The sequence below is a fragment of the Maylandia zebra genome, linkage group LG22 (assembly GCF_041146795.1).
Source record: "Maylandia zebra isolate NMK-2024a linkage group LG22, Mzebra_GT3a, whole genome shotgun sequence".
Classification (NCBI taxonomy): domain Eukaryota; kingdom Metazoa; phylum Chordata; class Actinopteri; order Cichliformes; family Cichlidae; genus Maylandia; species Maylandia zebra.
The window spans coordinates 20,178,189-20,203,508 of NC_135187.1; the positions used below are offsets into that span (position 1 = coordinate 20,178,189).

Here is a 25,320-nt window from a genome sequence, read left to right on the forward strand (position 1 = left end):
TATTTTTTTCTATACTTCTGCTCATTTCTCATTCTCACGCTGAGAACGTGCTGTCCTGTTTTCAGTAAGAGAGACCACAGTTTACTTTTGCTTTCACTCATGAGGTGGAGGGAAAGATTGTGTTTTGGGTTAAAATGTGCCCCTCAAAACAATAACCCTACGTACTAATGAATGATGCAGTGCCTATAAATATGATACCAACTGTCCTGTTTGACATTTTGGGAAAGACACCCATCTCTGTTAGCGCTGTTGACTTTACATCCACCTCTGCTGAACTCCCCTGGGGGTACCACAAGGCTCGATTCTTGGACCTCTCCTTTTCTCTTTATACCTGCTCCCATTTGGTGCTATTTTCCAAAAAGCCCCATATAACAAAATCCTTATCACCAATTTACACTAGGTATAAAATGGATCCTACTCTAAAGCTCAATACTCATATAAACACATTGGGGAAATGATTGCTTTATCCAGTTGAGGCTGGTGTCAAAAATCAACCCTTATCCATCCAAATCCAACCTTGAAACTCTAATACATTCTTTTATGTCTCATCTCTTTTGCTGCAATGTGCTTTTTATAGGAATGAGCCAGCCCTCCATTGCTCACCTACAGCTTGTGCAAAATACCCATGCTTGATTTTTATCTGGTGCAAGCGCGCAAAAGTGCATCACTCCAGTTTTAGCTTCCCTTTACTGGCTTCTGTTTTTTAAACATATCTCTTAATGATCGCGTCTCATTTTAATCTGTCTGAACTGCTTGACCTATGTGTCCCATCTTGTTCTTCCTAAGCTCAGCAGACTAGATGCTTTTACTGCTTCCAGTGACGCAATGCAAACTCAAAGAGCTTTCACAGTTGCAGCTCCAAAACTGTTGAATGATTTGCCACTATCATTCAGGCAGTCTCCTTCACTAAATCTTGCTTAAATACAGACTTTCACTCCCTGGCCTTTGACCCAGTGTGAGATGCTGACTGTGATTTTAAGTTACTCCTTTATTGTTTAACGTCTACAGCTCTTTGTGCCTCTTTATTTTTTACCCTCTGGCCTTTTATGTTTGGAGTTATTGTTCAGCACTTTGGTCAGCCCTGTTTTTGTTTTAAAAAGTGCTTCATAAATAAAATGGTATGGTACAGCATGATAAGGGCCTAGCCTCAGGATCTCAAAACTGAAGCTCAGGCAAGTTGCTTAAAACTGCATTTATGCTGATGGCCAGCAGTAGGCATCCCCTCTGGTTACAAAGAGTGAACCAGAAAATGGTCACACTACTTATCTGATGTGACCTCAGTTCACACTGTGATAATTATGTTATGTTCTCATTTGGATGTTTATGTTACCATGGTATCACAGCTGTAAACAAGGTTAACTTTAAAAAAGTGAAGATTCTCTGTGGAGAAAAAAGTGTTTCCAGCTACTAGCCAAAGAGCAAAAGTCAGAGTACAACTCAAGTATAAGTTAGGCCTAAAGTTATCAGCCTTGGCTCAGGCGATAGAGCAGCTCCTCTATCAGGCAGAAGGGCAGTGGTTTAATCCCTGCCTCCTCGTGTCCATGCATTGAAGTTTCCCTGGGCAAGAGACTGAGGCCCCAATGCATCTATCAGGGGGTGAATTTGTGATCGTTAGAATTTGCCTGATTCATAGAGTAAGAAAGAAAATCTATGTGAATAGATGAATGTGTCTTACAGTAAATCAGTATTCATACAGAGTAAAATGCACTATGTAAGAACCAGTCCATTTACCACTGATTTCTGTCTTTTAGACCCTGACAGATGACTTTTGTGCGTCATCCCATGTTTGTCATCTGACACTCAAGTGATGAGCCACATCAAGTGACACAGTCAGGTGCTTTGCTGCCACAGAACAGCAAAGTGCCTGATAACCTCAGGATAAGTGTGGAAATGTCTGTTATTAATCTCATCTCACCTCTGTGGAGAGGTGAGATGAGATTCAGAATTACAAGCTTTCAGCATCACTCTATTTATGGCAGTATGACAAATGTCTTTGTTGTTGCTTGTTTGTTTGTTTTTGCAAAACACCGCATTGAAAAGCAGTCAGATAAAAAAAATATGCAATTCAGCATTGGCAATACCCTGCATTAAAAACACACACGATACCCCCTGCTATTGTTTTAGATCTTCAATCTGGCTTTCTACTCTTTTTTGGATATAGTGCACATATGTGTATCTATTTAAAAATTTATGAAAAAAAAGACATTTGGTGTATTTTTACACATACACTTAAATTTGGAGGGAAATGTAAGTATTACATTATGTATACAAGAAGGAAAATGGCAGATTTTTATGTGTTAAAGGCTAAAAAAGTTTTAAAAGTCAAATCCAACAGTTTTGACGATGGCTTTGTTTCTTGTTGCCAGTGTTACTGCAGTATCAGATCACAGTGCACAGTGTGAAAATATTTCTTTTTGGCTGCAGGTAAAATATAGAAAGTATAAGAATTTGATTGCCTAGAATCCAATAGTAACGACAGTTGCAGGCAGCCAACTGTTCCATTTAGGACATAAAATAAAACTTGGAAAAAGTATGTTGGATAATGCAGGATGAATTCCAAGATGTTGTGTTTAAAGTCCTCCACTCAAAACTTGTGTTTTGGTTACTGGTGCGTCTGATGCATGTTCAGATGGTAACTAAAACTCATTTTTCTTATAAGTGTCAGTGACCAGTTTGGAAGTTAGTCCTGATCTTACGGTAGACTTACAAAAGTGTTGTGTGAAAAGTTATATTGGGAATAAGCTTCCAGTGATGTGTCACAAATCATCATTTATTCATGCAAAGGTTGACATCTGGCTTATGCATGGATCTGTAGTTGTTTCTGTTGTAGGATCTAGAAATAAAAGTTCCTAAATGGTCTCTTTTTTTGGCATGAACTGGTGTCATCTTCCATGTCCGACTAGCTGAGCTAATTACCAACTATGCACTGCTTCTTTCTGCTTGTCTAAAGGCCTTTACTGCTGTTCAAAATTTCTTAGGGGGTTCATGAAAACGGTCCTGGCTCTTTCTCAAATGAGTTCCTACAAATTACTCTGGCGCCAGGATGTCTTTTATCTTCTCATCTTTTTGCCTTCTGGGGTTTTTGATGTGGTTTTTTCCACCTGCCACTCTTCCAATTTCTCATGCTCCTTTTTTTCATGTCTTTTTCATTCATTCCTTTAAGCACCTACATCCTTTTCACTTATGATCAGTATGCTAAATACTTCCAGTTGATTTTTACACTTTCCTCAGTATGAAATAAACTATATTGCAGTATACATAGAACTTCCTGGGTATCTCCAAAAGCCATTTTAAAGCTATAATTGCACAAAAAAACCCAACTATGTTTTCATGTCTGAAAACAGTGTATGGCTCACAGGATAATGTGTTTGTCTGACATCTCTATCCATCAGACAGCACAGTATCAGTGTTTCTCTCTCTGTCCCCGTGCCCAGGCAAACAGTTGGCTGGGCCGATTCCCTTGGCATCAGAAAGCCGTAATGCCACCCGCTGACGTTCAACACATTACCAATCACAAATCACAAAATCCAAGCAGTTCTATTATTACGAGATGTACATCATATAATATTGCTTGATGTTTTCAAATAAAGTTCAAATGTTCTAGTGTTATATATATATATATATATATATATATATATATATATATATATATAATATTTAATCTCTGCAGTAATCACAACAAAGTAATGTTAAAAAGGGATTAAAAAATGGCCACTGTAGACAGTTATCTTTTCACTAAATCCCATTTCCGGTGCTTTTCATCTCTTTTTTCCACCACAGTCATTTTCATCTCTTTTGCCCAACGTTACACTGACACAGACTGTTGCAGTAGTCTAAAATTCCAGCCAAGAGACCTATATTATTTTTGTCCTCATCTCTCCCTCATTCTTTCACAGTGGTGAAAATCTCCTGCGTTTTAATGGCTGGTTTGAGGGATGGAGTTCTTCTGTTCAGTTTTTACCTAATAGCTCATTTCTACACACATGCATACACAGCGCACAAACAGCCAGAATGTGCACAAGTTGGCACCCACAGTGACATATGTTTCACACTGACACACCTCTGTGTGAAGTAGCTGCAGGTGACAATGAGTGAGCTCTCCACCTCCCCTCACATACTGGTCTATCTATTCTTGCTGTCCAGTGGGCCAGAGGGCGTGATACAGTCAGATCGAGATCCATATCTTAGAACAAGCCCCAGTAGCTCTACTTTTGGAGTCATGGGAAAACAGAAAGGCAGGATTCTCCATGCGGCTGTAGTTTTTGTCTGAGCTCTTTTCATCTTTTAAACGACTTCAAAGGAACATGACAGTATTTAATGAGGGTTTAGTGAACAAGTGAAATTTTCCAAACACATCATTCAGTTTAGGTTTTTGAAACCTTCCTTTCAGGCAGCTCTGTCTTTTAATTAATTCAGTTCAGTATAATAATCGACTTGGGGTGGGGAGTGGGGGAAATAGACTTCTTTTTGAGATAGATAATTCATCACAATGAGCATATTCATGTCTAGTTTTATTTTTGTACAAGGGCTCATCGTTGTTGCGTGGTAACAGGAAACTTCAGTCACTTGCTGAACAGAATCCCGTTCATAAGCTTAGTTACAGAAGCTGGAAGACGAAATGGCCAACAATAGGAATTTCTAAATTTAGTTTTGTGCTTTCAAGTCTGGTTTTTGCCACTTGTGCTAGTGTAGTAAGTGAGCTACGACAATAAACAGTAAATGTTCATCCCTGTGCAAAACCATGACTTGTGTATCAGATAGTTGGAATCCTAATCTTTATCTCCACCTTTTCATAGCTCTTTCTGATTTCCTCAAGCTTTCCCTTTGAGAAAACAGGATCAGCATCATCTACTTCTCGATCTGTTCGTCCCCTTGATTACTCCACTTATTTCACACTCAATCTTTCCATCCATACTTCATGCTCCGGTCGTCTTTCCGTCGCACCCTTCGTTTCTTCTCCCCTCTTCTATCACTCCCTCAGTCGCTTCATCTAGATCCATCTCTCCATAGACAATCTGCCACCACTGTGCTCGCTGCAGCCCTCCCAGAGTGATCCCGTTAGAAGGCTAATGCTCTGAAAAATGACAGCGAACCGGCACTTTTACCGCCATCACCACCGCCTGCCGCCAACAGCCCTGTTGCCTGGCAACTCCCCAGACAGCTTTTCTCCAAAAGGCGAGAACTCCTGTCTGCTCTGCTGCGATAGAGAGCCAAGCCTAATAAGCATTATATCTCATTTTGTCTTATCATTTAGTTGTTAGTGACACAAGTTTGCTCGGAGCTGCGACTATGCAAAGCACGCCGATGCAGAATGCGTCTCTCGTAGTGAATGAATAAAATGATTTGCAAGAAGTGTGACTTCCTGGAGCATTGTTGTTGGAATAAGAGGCTGCTCAGCCAAAAACACAAATATACAAAAATGACAAAGATGCTGGAGAACGATGGAGTAAAGCTGTTCTGTAGAAAAGCTCTCAAGAGGTCTGACAACATAGATCAAACAAAACAACTTAAAGGTTCGTAATAAATATCTGATATTTAGGTTCATTTTTGTCTATTCAAGCTCGTCTCTGAATCCTTTAGATCCTTTACACTGAGCACAGCTGCATTGGTCGATAAATTAAAGTAAAAAATCAGGAAACTAAGATACTTGCACTTTTCCGCATCTGTGCGTATTTAAATGTTGCCGCAAACAGTGCACTGCAACTTCATCACAGAAGCGGAACACAAGAGATACATAGAACGTATGCCGAGAGGCATTAATGGAGATGCTACATAATTCAGCTGCTGATTTGTACAAGTATAATAACACCATAAATTCCGAGGAGTTAGACAGTAAATGCTGTGAAATTACATCATGCATCGCCTGTTATGTCGTGTTATCGAATTAAAATAATGTCTTAATCGATCTTAACAACTTGTCAGCGGTCTTTTCTAAAACGGAATGTAACATCGCTGACTTTATCTGCTGGTGTAATCAGCATTTGTCTTTCATGGGCGGCCGTTACGTAAATGTCTCAAGGCTTAGTCTTTACAGGCTGTTTACTGCTTGTGGATATTTGACATCAGAAGAACAAGGAGAAGGAGTGGAAAGTTAGATCAAAGGAGACTCATTGTTAGTTTTTTCACAGGCTTCATCAGATAATTTTAGGATTTTGTTTCAATATAGGTCTGACAGTACATAATTACAAAAATTGCTGAAAATGCTTCAAACATGTTGTCTTCTGTAAAAAAAAAAAGAAAAGAAAAAAAAATGTATTTCACTTAAGCATTGTTTGTATCGTGCATACAAATACTGCCCTTCTCTGCGATGTAGTCAGCAGGTTGCAGATTGCTTGTTTTCATTGTTTAAAAACCGCATTACTTCCCATGACCGGAGATGAAACCAGTAACCTGCTACTGCCCTGCGACTTGGCAAAAACCAGGACATCTCATGCATAAGGGATGCACAGATATTCTCATGCTCACAGCATTACTAAGCTAAAAATAAAATGAAAGTAGAAGCTCCCTGTAGCTGCACGATGAAAATCTTAGGATTCCTTTTCCTAATTGTGGTTCCATGTAGAAAAAAAGAAGAAAAAAAAAAGCCTTTCTGTGCGTCATCTCCTGTCCCACTTTCCCGGGTGTCTACCTCTGATGGCTTTTAAAGCAGAAACCCCGTTCCATCAGTCCTTCACCTAAAGCTAACAAGAATCCAAAACTCAAGTCCCAGAATATTCTCAGCCGCTTGTGACATGAACCACGCGGCTGCCACGGAAACTCTCAGAAGGGGTACGAGAGTGCTTTGACAAAGTGTGTGAACTCGCTGCCACCGAAGCGATCCTCAGTCTTCAGTATGTTTCTGCTTTGCGACATCAGAAGTTTTGAAGATTGTGGAGAAGTTGTTGTGGGGGGAGGGAAGGTTTGTGTCGTGTATTTTCTTTTTTATTTCTTTTTTTTTTGCAAACCGTTTGCAATGTTTAACTAACTGCATATGTAATCCTGTGCAGAGCTGAACATTTGAAACAGAAAGAGCAGTGAAGAGAAGCTGAGTAGGGAACACTGTGGAAGTTGTATTTCTACGATAGAGGCATGGGAATAAAAGCTAGGAAACTGTACTATGATATAACTCGCCAAGGATACCCAGAAATGATGTGTTATGGGCCCATTTTCTTTTCTTTTCTTTCTTTCGGGTGAGTCAGGGCACCTTTTTAAGCACCAATTTCCCATTTTAAGCCATCATCCTATAGAGAACCTCTAATATAAATTCATCAAGGTCATGAAGGGAGGCATGAATAGCTGTAATCTAAATTAATGCAAGCTGAATGGAGAATATTCATGTCAGAATGACAAGTGCACAAGGTATTTTGGGGTGTGTATGTGTAGGTGTGCATTTGTGAATGGTTGAGAGCATTAATAAAAAGTACAGTGTCATAGGTATGAGGATGGAAACGAGGCAATCTTTTCAGTGTATTTCTTTTCCCTTTGTTTACTCTTCTTTTTTTGTTTCCCAGGAATTTCGATTATAGACTACGTTTCGTGAAAAATGTTATTGGGTTTGCTTATACACACATACGCTCACACACCATCTGCTGAGACATTAGACATGTCTAATTGCGAATACTAAACATGCACACACCTGGAGAGCATCATGGCATTGTGCCCGGCCTCGCCCCAGGTGTCTCACAGTTGATATATTAGAGTGGCCTCAGATGAGTCCATGCAGCCAAGCTAATGCTCTTATTAAAGGCTTTTCAAAGGTAGCGAGAGGGGAAAAAGGGAAAGGGGAGGTGACGTGTTTTAGCGTATTAATATCCACCACAGGTGCTAATTTGCTCTGCAAGTCACTCCTGTCATGAGCTGTGGCGAAAGACAAGTGGAAGCGAAGAGAAAGCTGGAAGGAACGGAGAGACGATGGCAGGATTAAGAGATAGCGTGACGGAGACTGAGTGAGAAACAAGAAAGAAAGGAGGAGGTGTAAATCACATTAATGAATAAGCTTCATTAGTTGTGCCCATTAGCATCCTAAGCACAGATTAATTTAACTTTAGCTGACTTTGGAGAGGCCCAGTGGCCGTGATGGGGAAACAGTTTGATTTCACACCTGGATAGCTGATCACAGACACCCTGAATTTGCAGGAGCATTGGATAGTCTGTATTTCCTTTGTGAAGTAAGCCACAAAGCGAAAACTAATGTGAGAACAGCCGAAAGGCTCACTGAGGGCTTTCTTTATGTAGAGCTTATTTAGAGTGTTTCTCTGTTGGTTTTATCATTTCTTCCAGTGACAGTGTTTGTCAATGCAATAGCAAAGTGGGTGGCACTCGCCTTGCCGTCACAGTTAAATGTTGTCTTCAAACATGTCGGGTTAATGTTTTGAAGGAACCAAAACAGCAATCTTTTCCTACTCATAACCAGGTGGTTATGAGTTAACAGCAATGTTTCAATCTCTGGGATGAGATTGGTACTTTTGTGGGAGCTGTACTCAGTTTTTTTTTCTTGTCTATTTGTTGTTTTGTCAACAGGCCGACCCCCAAGGCCGAGACATTGCCATCCGACCTTTCTTGGAGCACTGTGAGAACACCCACATGACCATTTGGCTGGGCATCGTCTATGCCTACAAGGGGCTACTAATGGTGAGGAAACAGGATTTCGTCAAATGTAAAGATTGATCTGCAGATGTGTCTGCTGATGTGGCTTGGATTTTCTTTTGCAATCTATCTCTAGTGTATACTTTACATTTACCAACAAGTCTATATAAAACACCTTTTAATCAGGAAAAACAAAGAAAAGTGCAGAAGGAACAAGAGACCCTCTTCCATTTTGGACAGACATGCAATAGATGATTAGGACAAAAACACAATTTTTGTAATTTTGCTTCTGTACGCCACAACACTGGATTGTTCCTCAAACAATGAACATGTGATTGAAGTGCAGACTTTCAGCTTTATTTTGATTTTTTTCCCTAAAACTTTAGGTGAATATTTTGGAGGATCAGGAAGGACCCTTCTCTCCAATACAAAGACCTGGAAAGAAAACAATCTTCAATAACACAGGAGAAGCTTTGATTAAAAAAGGGGGAGGAAATGAGAGTGGATAATGGCTTCCTTTTTTCCTGACTTTATACTTTCCTTAACAGTTTCAGAAAACAAATATGACAGAGTTTCTCATCTAACTCTTGAGAAGCTGAATGAAAGCACGCAGTTTGCAATATGTCAAGCTACTTGTTTCATTTGCACTTGTATGAGTTTATGGTATGACTGCCTCTTTTTCTAACTGCTACTGATTTAACACTTACAGACATTAAAGTAAATTTCTGTTTGGTTTTTTTTGTTTTTTGGATCAGCGATATTGAGTTACTTTAGACTAAATGGTTTTCCTCAGTGATTTCATTTGAAAACTCTGTGTTACTTTAAGCTCATCAGCAGAGCTTCAAACTCTGAATGTGTAGTTATTATCAGCTAGCTAATAGCTAGATAATATGTGCTTTAAAATCTCCATGAAGAAGGAGAAACTGTATAATGCCTGCCACAAAAAGAGAGACACTGAAGATAGACCATTAAAGATAAGTGTGCTGCACATGTCCAGCTATACAAACACACAGTCAAACATTCATTCTAAATGGAAAAACAAGACCCAAAAATATTGGGAAAAAGCTTAAAGAAAAAGCTAATCTTTAAAACAAACCACAGATTCTGCTGATCTAATTCAGCTGTTACAAAGTTTAAGAAAACCTCTGTGGTCACCTCTAGTTTTAAAGTAAGAGCTTGGAACAGTTAAAAGACTCTGATCGAATAATCGAAGAGGCCAACTGCTGAAATAAGGTCTCAGCAGGTCTGCCTTATAGCAAGGAGCCTGGCTATGAAGGGCTTTGTATGCTATTAACAATATTTTAAAGGGAATTCTGAACTTCCACGGAAGCCAGTGAAGGGCAGTAAGGATAGGAGTGATGTGTGAGGGCTGAATAGTTTTTTTTAGCAGCCTAGCTGCTGCATTTTGGACCAGTTAAAAATGGGCTAGGGCTTGCTGAAAGGCGCATGTGAAAAGGGAGTGAGTTGCAATAATCAAGACTGAAGAAAATGAAAGCATGTACTAAATGTTCCTCATTATTAGGTGTTAGTAAAAGCTAGATTCTGGTGATGTATGACTCATCTTAAGCAGATTGAAAGAATACAGAGTAGCCTGGCTAAAAATACTACCTAAAAGTTCCCAAAAAGGAAAGATGGAAGGAATGAGGAGATGGTAGAGGAATAAGCCAAGAGACTTTCTTGTAAAATAATAAGACAGGAACAAAGAAGTTTAGCGGTACAGAAAGTTAAAGTGATGTAATTGACAGGAGCTGTCAACTCCGCGAGGCACCGGGAGGTACAGCGCAACACCAAAACGTTTATGGCTTGAGTCATCCCTGCTTTTACATGCATGCAAACTCACATATGGACACATACAAGTACACTGCAGCCGTACCTGACATCCACATGCTCGCACACCTCAGGTGCACTAAGCCTCGATGACTGCTCTATTAATTCTTCTGCTTGTCATTCCACAAACTCTGATTTAGACTTTGAATAAGCAGGCAGCCCTCTTACACAGCTCACTGTGAATTATTCAGCAGTCTGCTGCTGCTGCAACAAACAATTCACTCGCACATAAAATTTTCCAGACGTGAAACTAACTGCTGTCTCTTTAGATTGTATCTCAGCCCTTTACCACGTCATCATATAATGAAGTTTATTTTTGTCTGCTTTCAGCTAAGTGAAATTACACAACCCCCACTCCATGAACAATCAGAAATAAATTAAGAATGAATAATTCTTCTGAAAGACCTCAGACAGAAATGTAAACAAGCAGGAGGAAAATGAGAGCTGCTTAAACGTCACTGATGGAGAAAGACAAGTCCAGACTTTCTATGACCAAAGTCATTCATTTGTTCTCAGATCTTTGTGTGATCTTCTCTTAAACATAACTCATATTCTTCCTTTTCTCTTCTCTTACAGCTGTTTGGGTGCTTTCTGGCATGGGAGACCAGGAATGTGAGCATTCCCGCTCTGAACGATAGCAAATATATCGGAATGAGCGTGTACAACGTCGGCATCATGTGCATCATTGGCGCCGCGGTGTCTTTTCTGACGAGGGACCAGCCCAATGTCCAGTTCTGCATTGTAGCGCTGGTGATCATCTTTTGTAGCACCATCACGCTCTGTCTGGTCTTCGTTCCCAAGGTCAGTTTTTATAGGACAGAGAGGGTGTGTGTGTGAGCGTGGCTGAAAGACTCTGCAATGACATAAACTAGAGCTTTTAATTATCACTCAGCTAAGTCCTGAAAGCTGAAAACGCAGCGTAAACAGTTAGGTGTTGATTTTTTTTTTTGCACTCATGCAATTTTAGAGTGCGAGAGTGCAGCTGTGACTAATGCCCATAACTCCACTTTCAGCTAATTACGATGAGAACAAACCCAGACGCAGCCACCCAGAACCGCAGATTAAAGTTCACCCAGAATCAGAAGAAAGAAGACTCCAAGACCTCCACCTCAGTCACCAGCGTCAACCAAGCCAACACTTCTCGACTGGACGGCCTTCAGACTGATAACCACCGCCTCCGTATGAGGATAACAGAGGTCAGCCAGTTACAGCTTCTTTGTTTTCATCTTTTAACCATTCATCACCTTTCAGACAGGACAGCGATGCAGTGGGCACAAAGAGTAAATGTTCTGTTACACTTTAAAAAAGATTTCTTTGAAGATTTCTTCATCATTTTGGCAAAGTAGCATTTGCAGCAGTCAGTCACACCCAGACAAACCTTAATTTAGGTTCATTTCTGGCTGATAACCTCACAGTGTGTAAGATAGGCTGTCTGTGGATAATTAATGAAACCTTGGTGTGAGAATGTACTTACTTTAAGTGATCAACTGTAATACTCAATGAACTAACAGAACATTTTTTTCTGGGTAAAAAGTTGGACAAAGAGCTGGAGGAAGTGACCATGCAGCTGCAGGACACGCCGGAGAAAACTCCCTACATTAAACAGAACCATTATTCGGATGCCAACAACATTCTCAGCATACGCAACTTTACAGATGGCAAAGGTGAGATACTCGCTGCATGCTTTCATTTAGCCCTGGTCAACTACTGCCATACTGTTTTTATAGCTCTGTTTTTATATCTGTCTGACAATAAGCATTTGAGGCACATGGGAAATATCCCATATTAGTGAAAAATTGTTTCACTTACAGAACCATCTGTAGCAGGGGTGTCAAACCTAAAGCCAAGCAGCCAGAATCGTCCCTGATCCAGCCCACCGGACATTTTTGGAAAGTGTAAACGGGGGCATGTGTTTTATTTTAATTTTACAGCTTCTCCTAACAATAATGACCTTGCGCACAGCCATTCATACTACAGTAATGAGCTTTTGTTACTATTAACTGTAGAAATATTTTGTTTTTTGTTTTTTTAAATGTGTCCACAGTAAAATGAATGATTAAATAAATAAATAAATAAAATAGGGCGTTTTATAAGAATTTACAAAAAGTCTCTGCTGTATGATTACAGGACAGTTTGAGCAATGAGTTACCAAAACATTTTCTGTAATTTACACTGCAAAAAGTCAAGCTGACAGATTTCTTTGATTTACTACAGCAGCCTTTTTTTTTTATCATTTAAAAAAAACTGAGGTGCGCTGAGATGAAAGTGCACCACTTTTTCATATATTGAGAAATCTCAGAGATTGAATGTGCAGTTAAATGACTTTCCAGTGACAGAAAGTGGAGTTTGAGCGGTTTGGCCTATTTAGGATCAACGTAGGCTCTAAGCATCCGATGATGTGAAATGAGTTTGATATCCCTAATCTGTAAGTCACTTTAAGAGGCCACGCCTCTTTACACAGTGGTGCCACTATAGTGCATGAACTAGTTAGTTATTTAAAAAAACGAACATTAATCATGAAGCAGGAAATAAGCTATAGAGATCAAAACTGCTTTTGTTTAGTTCTGTTGTAATGTATGCACTTTGATATCATGTTGTGATCGTGCACTGTGCTAGTATCATTTTGTGGTTCCGTTGTGTTACACATTAGCGAGTGTAATTTACATTTTAGTGGTTTGTATCACAATTTCAGGACTATCATAAAATCCTGAACTGGCTTCAGTTTCAAAGTAATCCTCACATACGTTATCTAATACTAATTCTTTGCCACCGTTACGGTGCATTTCCATATTCAGTGGTTTTAGTAAAGGATTTTAATTCTGCTTTTAGAGCAGCTGGATGAAGGAATATCTTTCTTTTTTTCCCATTGCTGGAGCACCTGTCAGCACGAGGGACACAGGAGCATCTGTGACGTCTGTAATGAGTCATGAGATTAGCTACAGCACCTCAGTACACGTATGCTCCACTGCTGTTTGTCAAATTTAGCACATATTGTAGTCACACGTCATTCTCGCCTCACTTTCAAACCCTGGTGTACACTCGGTTTTATACCTAATTATTTCTTGTTTGGGGCGTACGGTAGTTTAGTGTCTGTGAAACAAAGTCGAGAACCAGATAAGAGTAAAGAAAAGTTTGAGAGCAGGTGAGGTGAGTCATCATCGGGCGAGACTAGTTTATGGAAACACGAAGAGCAAATCCTAATTTGCTGAAATATAAAGATGCATGTCCCATCAGTCCTCCAAACTTCTGCCTGTGCTGTTTAAACGATGCATGTATGGCAGACATTATGAAGTCTGCTGCCTCAAATTGAATCAGCGAATCGTTACAGCCCAGCAGCGTCGCTTTGCATTAGGCACCATTTTAAGAGTCGCAGAGTGACGCTGATGTACAGCAGCCGGATCCAGCGTGTCTGCTGCACACGCCAGCACAAAGCTGCTCTCAGGGGTGTCTAATGGATCTGTCTGAGCTCGGGAAGGTAAAAGAGCACAACAGCTGCGCTCATTCTGCCAATTGGGAGCAGAGCGTGTTGGAATTGTTTGAGAAGTTCCTCATCTGTGAAAGTTCATAGTTACGCAGTGAACTGATGGCTGTTAATGAGCACATTCACACAGAAATGTGTGTAATGCTTCTTTTTGTGTGTTTTAGCGTATTCTCTGCCCCTGCCTTTTGTGTTTGTGCTAAAAATAAGTGTACGCCCTCCTGTCTGAAACTAAATATAGTTTGGCTTTAAAATTACTTTAAGTTATTTATTGATATTATATGACGGTGCCGAGGATACAAGGATAGATTTTATATAGATATGTGATAGTGGCTGTTGAATATGGAGCTGTCAGGCAGGAGGAAAAGAAGATCACAGAGGAGATTCATGGATGTATATAAGGATGGCTTTGGCTATCGCAATTTTATTTATGTAGCACATTTCTTTGAAAACAGCAACTACAACAAAGCAAAGAAAATCAACATCTATTACGTGTCAGCCTGGATCAAAAAAAGTTTTGATTCTGTTTTTGAAAGTATGCAGAGATGTAGCTTGTTTCAGTGGTGGGGTGAGATGGAGGCAAATGGTCTGCTGTGGTGATCCCTAAAGGGAGCACCTGGAAGAAAAACACTAGTGGTGGCAGAGATGAAGCAGTTGGAGACCTGGACAAAGATCTCTGGTGGAAATGGAGTGGAGGTGGGTCACACAAATGAGACTGAACAAGAGCCAGGACAGAGGCTGATTGGTTCACAGAAAGTTACCCAAAAAATGATTGGGCCAGTGTGATGATGACAGAGTTACGTTTGACAGTGATGTAAGGAATAGAGTAGCAGCTTGAACACCCAGGAATTCAGGCAGATGAGTGGATACAGTGTGAATCTTCCTTACTGAGCTTATTTTAGTTTGTCTATTTTAGCATGCGTGGTTTCAAAGGTCAAATCAATGGATCCCACAGTGTAGTTCAATTCATAAAAATGCATCATTTTACCTGTTGTTTTACACTTGCTGAGGGAAAAAATCTGTCGAAATTGGAGGCAGCAGCTGGCAGCTGACATCAGGTTCAGTGTAATGAAGTAAAATTCAGATTGTGTGGGCTCATAAAACTGGGTCTATTTTAAGACACAGCCTTTTCTAGTGCTTCCTCGCTTATATCGTCAAAGGAGCCCAATAAATTAGATATGTCAAAGAAGATGTAGGTTATTGGAAATAATTTCTTTTAAACCTTTCAAAAATTAAAAGATGATCAAAGTATATATGAAAAAATAGTTTTCTCTAAATGAGAAAATATTTTTATGTTTGGGTTACAGCGTATCAGCTGCTGGGTTGCTGAAATTCTCTCTTATGGAGACAATAAGAAAGAGAGAGCGCGCGTAAGGCGCTGCTCACAAATGTCAGCCTGACACACGTTCTGACAATAAAATCACAGGTAGTTAAGCTTCCTTTAAAGATCATCGGCACATAAACTTTTCCCAGCTTCATTCTACTTATGCTTGACGGTCATCATCATCATCACCACTGGCTTCTAACTGTAGTCATCAGTATTCATAAGAGAGCTGGTCTAAATGTATTGGGGGCTGTGAATGATTGGCTGTTATAAGGGAAGAACGCTGTGTCAACAGCGATTACGCTCACTCACAAAGGGTGAGACGCGACACTCCACCTCTCCCTCGCTCTAGCTGTCTTCATGAATATGTAGAAGCACATGGCGATGCTGGAGAACACCAGGAGATGACAGTTAAGGTGCAGTTTTCTGACAGGTTGACAGCCATGGCCTGATTTTAGCATGATAAGTTAAATGCTGTTATGTATAGATTAACAGCACTGAAAGAAAGACAAAATATTTTATACTTTACAGTGTTTTTGTTTTGTTTTTTTACTTGTGGAATATTTGCGAATTTTCAGGCTTTAAATACCATTAAATTATTTTTTCATTGAAACATTTTCTTGCCCTATGATAGGACGGTACACAAGGAGTATTTGCCTGCTTTTCACCTCACAAGATCCAATTATTCCCGTTTGAATTAATTCTTCTCAGGTTTAAACTATTAGATATACATTTTCTTTTTCTTCCAGTCCCGTTTAAGAAAGAAGACGGCTCATGTGGTGCTACTTAATGCAGCGGGAGTGTTTTTCTCCCTGTTGTAAAGAGATAGCCTTAGATTACTGGCACTCACAAACAGTAATGTTTTGGTGGCTGTGTGTTTGGTGGTAGAGCACTTAAGCCTCAGTCCTCAGGGCCAGTGGTTTGAATCCTGGCATCTTCAGCTGGTGACTCAGTGCACTTGTTCTGTTGTGATATCACCCAGTCCCCACTTCTGAAATGAATCTGGTCCAAGTGTTAGCGTCCACTTTCAAAGTTTGAGCAAAGCAGGTTTGTTTTTTGCATCTCTGTCCAAAACATAGTCTGACTTGTGTAATTTGTCTAGCATGCAGATAGTTGAGCGAGAAATTTTTGACTAGTTTTTTTAGCCATTTTCACCTGCTCCTTTTGAACTAATCTGTAACGCTAGTCTGCACATCATGCAAAAGCGGTCTCTTCATACTGAATGTCAACACACTTGGTTTAACTTCTTAGTGTCAATGAAGCATATGCAGTGAGCATGGACATCTGAGCTGACATGATCCTTCACAGACTAACTTTGCTAGGTGTGTGTTGACATACAATACACACCTAGCATTAGCTGATTTATTAGCATTTGTTGCTATTTTTTGCACGGTTGGAAAGCCCAATGTTAGGACTGAAGGCCAATGCCTTATTTGAAATCCTAGTCATGTTCAACTTACACTGACAAAATATGAAAGTCCAGGTGACAGCCTGCAATTTTCTTTATTGTCTACACATGTTTTCATGCAGATGGAGAAAAGTCGATACTGAAGAACCACCTAGAGCAGAAACCACAGGCGCAGTGGGGCTCCATGGATCCTTCCAGAATAAACAGAGGTCCTCTCGAGGATATCAACTCACCAGAACAGTGAGCTCTCCCATTTCCTTAGCCCCTCTACTCCCGTGTCTCTCCCCTTTTTTCCCTCTGTCTTGTCAGCTTTCTCATCAGACGACATGTCACATGTAGCACAACCACCAGCAGCTCTCAGGCAGTTGCTCTGGCAACAGAGCCTTATGAAAGCATGGACTGGCCCTCTACTTTTCTCTCCCACGCAACGCACATACCATCAACCACCAACATGCATATCACGTCACAGAGTGCAAGTGTATTCTCCAAGTATGCTGAACGTCCTGCAGCTTACTTACAGCCGGACACACAAAAACACACATGTCCATTTTGCATGCATATACACGCAGGTAATTGATTTGTTTTCTCAACTTTTAAAGGAAGATGAACTCTCAAAACATTCAAATGCAGATCTGCATTCACTTATTATTCATAAGGCAGCAAAGCTGAGGGATGTCAACTTCATCAATGGGGAGGGGGGGGGGGGGGGGGGGGGGGACACTTCATGCATCATTGAGAAGTTTCCCTCCCACACACGTTTAACCAGAACCAGGAGAAGAATGCAGGATGTAGAGGGATGGATGGATGAAGAAAGCGGAGACAAGAGGCAAGGAGGATACAATGCAGAGGAGAGGGCAGTTACACAGAGAAGATGTTTAAAGAGAAAAAATATGTTTAGATAGATAAGAAAGGCAGAGATAAGAAGGAGGGGAGAAAGAAGAAGGTAGAGACTCGCAGAGGCTTATGTAACCACTGATTTACAGCCCGCATTGGAAGCAGCTCTGAAAATAGACAGGGAGGAGAACAGAAGTAAAGGAACACTTGGAGCTGTTCCCATGCCACATGAATGTTTGATCACATGGAGGGAAGAGAGATGAAGGGAGAGAAAGAGAAGAGAAAGAAGAGACAAATATAAATAAGTTACAAAAGAGTTATGAATAGAGAGAGATCGAGCTGTATAAATATTTTGTGGCATGAAAAATGCAGGGGTGTGTTATTGTGAAGTGTAGCACCCGTGTCCTATATGATATTCCAAAAAATATCCCGAAATTCCTTCATAAGCTGTTGTGTTTTCATCACATAAAGTAGAACGGGTCAGAATAACTGAAAAGGCCTGAGGACCATTAATATTTAAGTTTTCCTAATTAAGACATTTTACTACGTTTAATGCAGAACAAGCTTGAATCTTATTAGCCCCTCTTAATTTTTTACACAACCAAATGCTTATGTAACTTTCTTGAAAATGGCTGGCAGTGGCAATGGCTCTGGCGAGGTAGGGTGCAAACTGTCACACCAGGCGGAAGCATGAAATGTTCTTTTACGTCAGACGATCCCAGAAGCGACGGTGGAAAGAGGAACGGTGGATTAGGGGCTTAGTAAGAAGAAGAAGCTAGAGAGGAGGATGCTAAAGAATACACAGAAAACAATTAAAGAAATTGCTGAAGGCTTGTGGGAAGCTGTGCAATGCCAGATGCCAGTCTTTTATGATCCATCTTTTCTGTTCGCCATGTTCAGTTTCTCACTGTAACTTGATATGTGTGAAAGTGTGTAGCGAACATTTTAATAGTAAATCGAGCAAGACCACTGCATATGCCACTTCCAGACTGTGACAAAATTGTTGTATTGACAGCAACATCCAGCTCATATGGCCATATTGCTAAAACACAGCATTTTATTGAAGCCTTTCCAGGATCAGATCTGCCTGAAAGAGCTCCATTGCTAAAATTAATGAAAAATAAGATGCTTACTGCTTAGTGAGGAATTCAATTCCGTCACTAGCTTTATGGCTAATGTGTTAATTAATTTGTGGGGGAAAAAACTGCTGCGGTTGGTGCTGATAACCTGAGATGAACTGAATTTAGCTCTGCATATCCCATATGATGCTCAGATAAATCATGCAAGAGGAATCACTAAAAGCAGATGAAGTGCACTGTCCGGGGCACAGCTGCGAACGCACATTTGAACTTACAAAGACACTAATTTGCAAATGACAAATACTGACTCGGAACTCTGGCAGAGGGTCAGCAAGAGTAAAAATGGGGTAAATTCATTATTAGAAGCAAAATGATCCAGCCCTGGTTAGATTTATACAACAAAGCGATCCAACGTGATAGACAGACACATTGGTTCTCATTTATTAATATCTGTTCTTATCCCGTGCAGAAAACGGCTTACGCAAAATTACCATCAGATTTATGAAACGTATGTTCTCACCACTGTGGGTATGTCAGTAAATCAGAATCATTCTGAACCAACAGACTTGTGCAATCTGCATACAGCCTGATTATCGTCTCCATACTGCTACGCCCTGATATTTCTATATACGGAAATACATTTACCTTCAGGAAAAGACAAGAAATTGGTGACGTTGCGAGACGTTGCGAGAGAGAACCCTGCACTTCTGAGGCAAGAAAGAAACAGAAAGTCTGACTAAAGAAACTGAAACAGCTGTGTACAAAGAAAAGGCACAGCTCTACAAAGAGTTTCCATGAGATTCCAAATAGCATTTCCCCAGAGACACTCACTGTGACTCATGTGGGAGAAAAGCAAACAGATTACAAGAAAAAGAAGAAAGCAGGTGGAGGACAAGGAGCGTGTGATCTGTCAGCCCGAAATAACAATTTCAAGTCAGTGAAAAAAAAAAATCCACATTCTTCAGCATCCATGGGATATGCAAAGAAATTATATTGTAAGTAATGACAAGAAAAGAAAGAGCAGACTGCTGACTATAACATAATACTTCAGTAAATGTGCTGTAATCACTGACATTGTTCCTTTCCTTCTCTATCTGCAGCATACAGCGTCGACTGTCTTTGCAGCTGCCCATCCTCCATCATGCCTACTTACCTTCCATAGGAGGGGTAGATGCTAGCTGCACCAGCCCTAATGGCAGCCCTGGTTCGAGCCCAAGGCACAGACACATGCCCCCCTCCTACCGGGTAATGGTCTCTGGCCTGTGAGCTTCATTCACTCCCCCACCTGGCTCTTTGCAGAGGAGACATATGTGATTCTTTTTTTCTACAATAGACTGATATCATCAGCGTAAGTGCGTATTTTGTCTCGGATCAAGGAGGACAGGGAGAGAAGGGAGGGGGGGAGGGGGGTTCACTCTTCATACCTCTTCACCTTGGTCTTCTTGTAAACTGATATCCTCAGTCAGGATGGGGTATGAGGAGACAGAGTGAGCACTGGATGACCCTTAAAAACTCCTTTAATTAACATCCCCTTGTCCATTTGCCCCCCCCCGCCTGCCTAGGCATATACACATATGCACAGTCAAACACAGATAGGCTATATACAAATACACACACATGCACAAATATAGCGACACCCCAATAGCTGTGGTGGACCAACCCTAATGATGTGTAGCCTTATCTGCTTCAGAGGGGATTGTCTGTTTCTGTTCCTAATCTGTTGTATGTATGTGCTCGCAGCAACACGTAAGTTTGTCATCTAACTTGAGTATTTCACTGCTTCAGTGACTGGATAATGGTTTGGAGATGAGGAATCTGCAAAATCCAACAAAAGGAAATCATCAAATTTACTGCTTTACCCTTTCCCAATCTTGTCCAGATATGTAAATATCATCATTTTTAACATTGATGTACTGTAAGCTTTGTATATGCTGTGAATGGACAATTAAGTTGGTTCTAAGCGTGAGGCTTATAACAGAGGCAGGTAGGCATGACAATTTCAGATGAAAAGCGTATAAAACATGGCATCCTACAAATTAGACATATGTATGAGAGATATAGATTTTTGTGTAACTGTTAATCAATTAGCTTGTGGGCAGCAAAGTAAGATACATCAAAGTCTGAGTCACCAAATATCAAAATGCACCAGTGCCCATTTATTTGAAATTTAAACAACTTGGTTCTTTTTTTTTTTTTATTTTGTTTTTTCCACTTTGCTTATCTGTACCGCTGTTTTTTGTTTTCATCAGAGATTTCACATCAGACTTTGCATAAGCCTTCATATTTTACAGTCTGCTCAATATGTCTTCAGAAAGCATGTTATACAGAATATCAGTGCTATGCCTTTTTAAAAAGTCTCAAAGGCTGCGTATGTTAGAAAATAGAACGCCATGAGAGTGTTCCACAGATGTCGTTTATGTGTGTTAATACGCCAAGAAGTGCACACGCAAAGACACGCTCATATGAGAGCGCCTCATGAGATCGGGTGCTTTTCAGACACTGCTTTAGTGACGGGCCTGGTCTTATTGATCCCCACAGATTGGTCTCCATAGACTGTTAAGATGTCCGTCCGATCTAGCCCTTACAGCTAACCGGCACAGTTAAGGGCGATGGGGGAGTCAATGGCACAAAAAAAGGCACAAGACTCTGAAATGAATAAAAAGCTGCTTTGTCAGAAGAGATCAAACTCGAGAAGTGATGGTGGAAAGGATGTAGGTTTTCCGGTTCCACAGCTAGTCTGGATTAAGCGGGCTGACCTGAATTTCCATGAGTGGTAGTAAAGACAGTAAACACAAGGGAGTCTCAAGTAATAAGCCCCTACCGACTGTAGCTTACAGTTCCAAGACGGTGATGCCGCCACTGCTGGACACAGTGATACAGCACAGACACAGGGCTTTCTTCACAGATAATATCGAGTGTCATGAAAACCCACTTCACACTTAGCAACAGTGAACATACCTCGGTTGCTATGGAAATGTAATGTTCAGTGCCGCTGAACCGCATTGAGCACAACGGTCATCGACAGTTTTTTGTAAAACTTTCCTCATGCAGGAGAAAAGCAAGTAATGACTCCGGACAAACAAAGGACTTTTTTATCGAGCGTGAGAAGGTTTGTCCTCAGCATATTGTTTCACCATTGGTGTCTTGGTTTTTAGTTTTTAAGGCGTTTGTTGAGCGCTGTGCCTGTTGTCTTATATTGTAGCCTGCAGGACCCACAGTACATACACAGTGTGGTAAATGCGCTGACCCACAACATTGGCCGCACATCTGTAAAGTGTACAACGTGTCATAGATTAATTTCAATTCCATGCCTCGGTGAACGGGACAGTTTGGGAGTACTTGGCAAATACTCCACCTCAGCTGGAGTGGATCTCTCCTGCGACCGAGTTGGAGCAAGAGACAACCAAGCAGGGACCCGCCTGCTATGGGGACATATCACGGTGACTCCCCCCCTATGAGAGCTCCTCCCCTTCCAGCTCCTGCTTAGTACAGGAGCAGGAAAAACCCTGAGCACAGATACCCAAGGAGTCACAGCTTCTCCTGCACCTTTGCCAACCAGAGAATCACGATCACTTGACAAGTGAGTGAGAGACATTGTCAGAGGGTTGGTTCTTCCTTCAGGAGATAAAACAAACCAACCGCACATTTTATATATTACATTAAATGTGATTGTGTACAATTTGCTGATACCCTGATGATGGTGTCCATGTATGGAATATTTGGTATTTGGCTTTCTCAAGACGGCATGAAATAAAATGTATAATTCACAGAGTTACCTCTGTTTTTGCAACTGTTGTGACAAATCCACTCTGTAGTTTCATCCTCTCACCTGCGATTTGGTTTTACGTGTATTTGCTCATGGATTTAGGTTCTCTTAACCTGTTTAATCAGCTCACACACGTCAATGCCAAGATTCTCAGTGGGTAAACTCAACATCATCATATCGAATATGCTACTGGTTTAGCAACAATTCACCGAGGGCAATAAAGTGAAAGTAGTAGCAAACGATCAATCTTAATAAACCACTCCTGGCATTTACCAATTTATCAAATTACTTTTTTTTCCTTTTAGTCCATTCAAAAATACCAAATGCAGATCATCAGTTGTTGTTCGATATATTTTGTAAGGTGCCCTGATTTTTATTCTTTTATGAACCATTTCAATTCTTTTGAACATGAATGAAAAATTGTTCAGCAGATGCAATCGTGGAAGGTCAAGGGCTCATAAATTCCTGTAATGAATAACATCATGCTGATGATTTGTATTTGCCACAGGTCTTTTAAGTTTGAAGATCAAAGTGACATGTACGTATATATATTATATCGTTGTATGTGTCATCATCAGGGTTTCTGGAGAACACAAAACATACATGTCCAAAAATATAGTAATATGACAAATATATTAAGTGGAACAACACAGAGGTCCATACTGTTACTGTTTTGTCGGTTTGATATGTGGTATCACATGGCATTAAGTTCAATTAAGAGTTTAAAATGATAAACAAAACCTATGTTAAATGCAACATGTTTAAGAGGGGCAATAAATTGTTTTCTTATTACAGAAAGAATAGAGAACTATATATATGTATATGTAAAGATCTTTACGTACATTTTCATTTTTACATAGGAAAATGTTTCACAAAATGCCACAAGGATACTTGGAAGTCATTTTTTTTAATTTACAGTATCTGTAACTATGTTATGTACAGATGAGGTCTAGATATGAAGAAGTTGTATAAAATAAGTATCACACTTGGAACACCTGAACATTTTTGGAGCCATTAGTTGTTATGGGGGGGGACTTTGGAGAAAAAAAACATTCTTCTTTTGTTGTCTGAATGTTATGGACAGCCTTTACTTTTCACATCATCATTAAATAAAGTGAGACCGAAAATCATGTATTGGTTGTTTTTATTTTCGTGCATGTCTTGGATGTGGTACAATTACAGTTTTATGGTACAATTTTGATTTAAAGATCAGTGGTGAAATCAGTTTATGCTTTTAGAAATGCTAGAGATCCAAAATACAGGTTGGGCCATTTATATGGCTACACCGTAACAACATGGGAATGGTTGGTGATATTAAAGTCCTGTTTGTGGCACATTAGTATATGCGAGGGGGCAAACTCCTCAAGATGGGTGGTGACCATGGTGGCCATTTAGAAGTCGGCCATCTTGGATACAACTTTTGTTTTTTCAGTAGGAAGAGGGCCATGTGACACATCATACTTATTGGTAATGTCACAAGAAAAACAATGGTGTGCTTGGTTTCAACGTAACTTTATTCTTTCATGAGTTATTTACAAGTTTCTGACCACTTATAAAATGTGTTCAATGTGCTGCCCATTGTGTTGGATTGTCAATGCAACCCTCTTCTCCCACTCTTCACACACTGATAGCAACACCAGAGAAAACTACAGAGTCCGACATTGTTTTGGCAAATTTACACACCGATTCAATATTTATTTTATTGACGTAACTGGGTGTCATTACTGCCGACGTGAATTATAATTTTACAGAATTTACGTTTACCCTTAGCCAGCAGTTTTAAATTTCCCTCAGTGTCGCCTGCTCTGGCCCCTGGAAAACAATTGGCTATGGTTGCCGGTGTCTCTAGCTTCACATGTCTGAGAATAGAATTGTCAATTACCAGAGTTTGATCCCCGGCGGGTGTGTCGCCGAGTGGGGAAAAACGGTTAGACACATGAACAGGTTGGTGGTGTACCTGCAGCTTCTGTTTAAGACTATGCTTCCTCCTTACCGTCACCCAGCCGTTCTCTTTCCCCTGCTGCTCGGGGTCTGCCGGGGCCTACGCTACCTTCGGCTGCACCGCCTATAGGGGCCTGGCTAGCTACAGGTGTATCAAGGGTGTGAAGCCGAGTCTCCAATTCAGTAATCCTGGCCTCCAGAGCTGCAAAGAGGCTACATTTATTACAAGTATCATTACTGCTAAAGGAGGCCAAGGAGTAACTAGATATCTGACACAATGAGCAGGAAAGTGCAGGAGGAACAGGTGAAGAGGCCATGCTGCTAGCGAGTCGGCTACAAGCTAAGCTAGTGAAACAGTAAAGACACAGTGAGTGAATACTTTGGCAATAAATTAAGGAGTGAGTACACAGAGAGTGTGCTTTGGATGAAGCACATGAAGATTATACTATGAAAAAAGAAGGTATCTAAATGTGTTTAATTAAATTGCTATGCAGATAAGCTACTCAAACACACCACTGTGTGTTGGAACAGGAACAGGGAGTGATACCCTACCGCAGAGAGAGCGAACACCAAGTGACAGCCAGTGTGTAGCCACCACAAAACACAGGATCTTCCTAAGTAGATCCTTGAGTAGCCACCTGGCCAGGAAACAATAGGTGCAAACACTAGTTGGCGACCTGTTGACCATGTACCCCGCCTCTCAACCCATGGAAGTTGGGATAGGCTCCAGACCCCTCCACACGACCGTGAATTGGACAGCGGGAAGAAGATGGATGGTTTCTTTAGTTCACTCATGGCCAAGAGTGTTATTGCCAGCGGAGCTGTGATTCAGAGTAATTTCTACCTATAGACAGCAAAAGTCAAATGTTGGGTAATGAATGTGCCTTTGAAGCTAATGTTATAATTACTAATAGCTATTAACCTTATGAACAGAGCTTGTTCTCCAGAATTAAATATATATTGTTATGTACATCAGGCTGTGTGAACGGTGACCCATGCTGTCGTGCATTTAAAAAATGACATTTTCAGTCAGTATTGTGCGATTTAGTAATATGTACTTACAATTTCTTAGCTAATAGCTAAGCTAAGCAATTATGT

General features: G+C 40.5%; 1 protein-coding gene across 1 annotated transcript in view; it reads left to right on the forward strand.

Annotated features, from left to right (window-relative positions):
- The window catches only part of gabbr2 (gamma-aminobutyric acid (GABA) B receptor, 2), a 204,500-nt gene extending 181,089 nt beyond the window's left edge, over positions 1-23,411 (forward strand). Inside the window, exons 14-19 of the mRNA XM_004547985.5 lie at positions 8,500-8,610; positions 10,969-11,193; positions 11,406-11,588; positions 11,927-12,056; positions 16,725-16,842; positions 19,616-23,411. Of these exons, the coding sequence (XP_004548042.2) occupies positions 8,500-8,610; positions 10,969-11,193; positions 11,406-11,588; positions 11,927-12,056; positions 16,725-16,842; positions 19,616-19,781 (933 nt within the window). The 3' untranslated portion in view covers positions 19,782-23,411. The remainder of the gene's footprint in view (positions 1-8,499; positions 8,611-10,968; positions 11,194-11,405; positions 11,589-11,926; positions 12,057-16,724; positions 16,843-19,615) is intronic.
- The last annotated feature ends 1,909 nt before the right edge of the window (positions 23,412-25,320 follow it).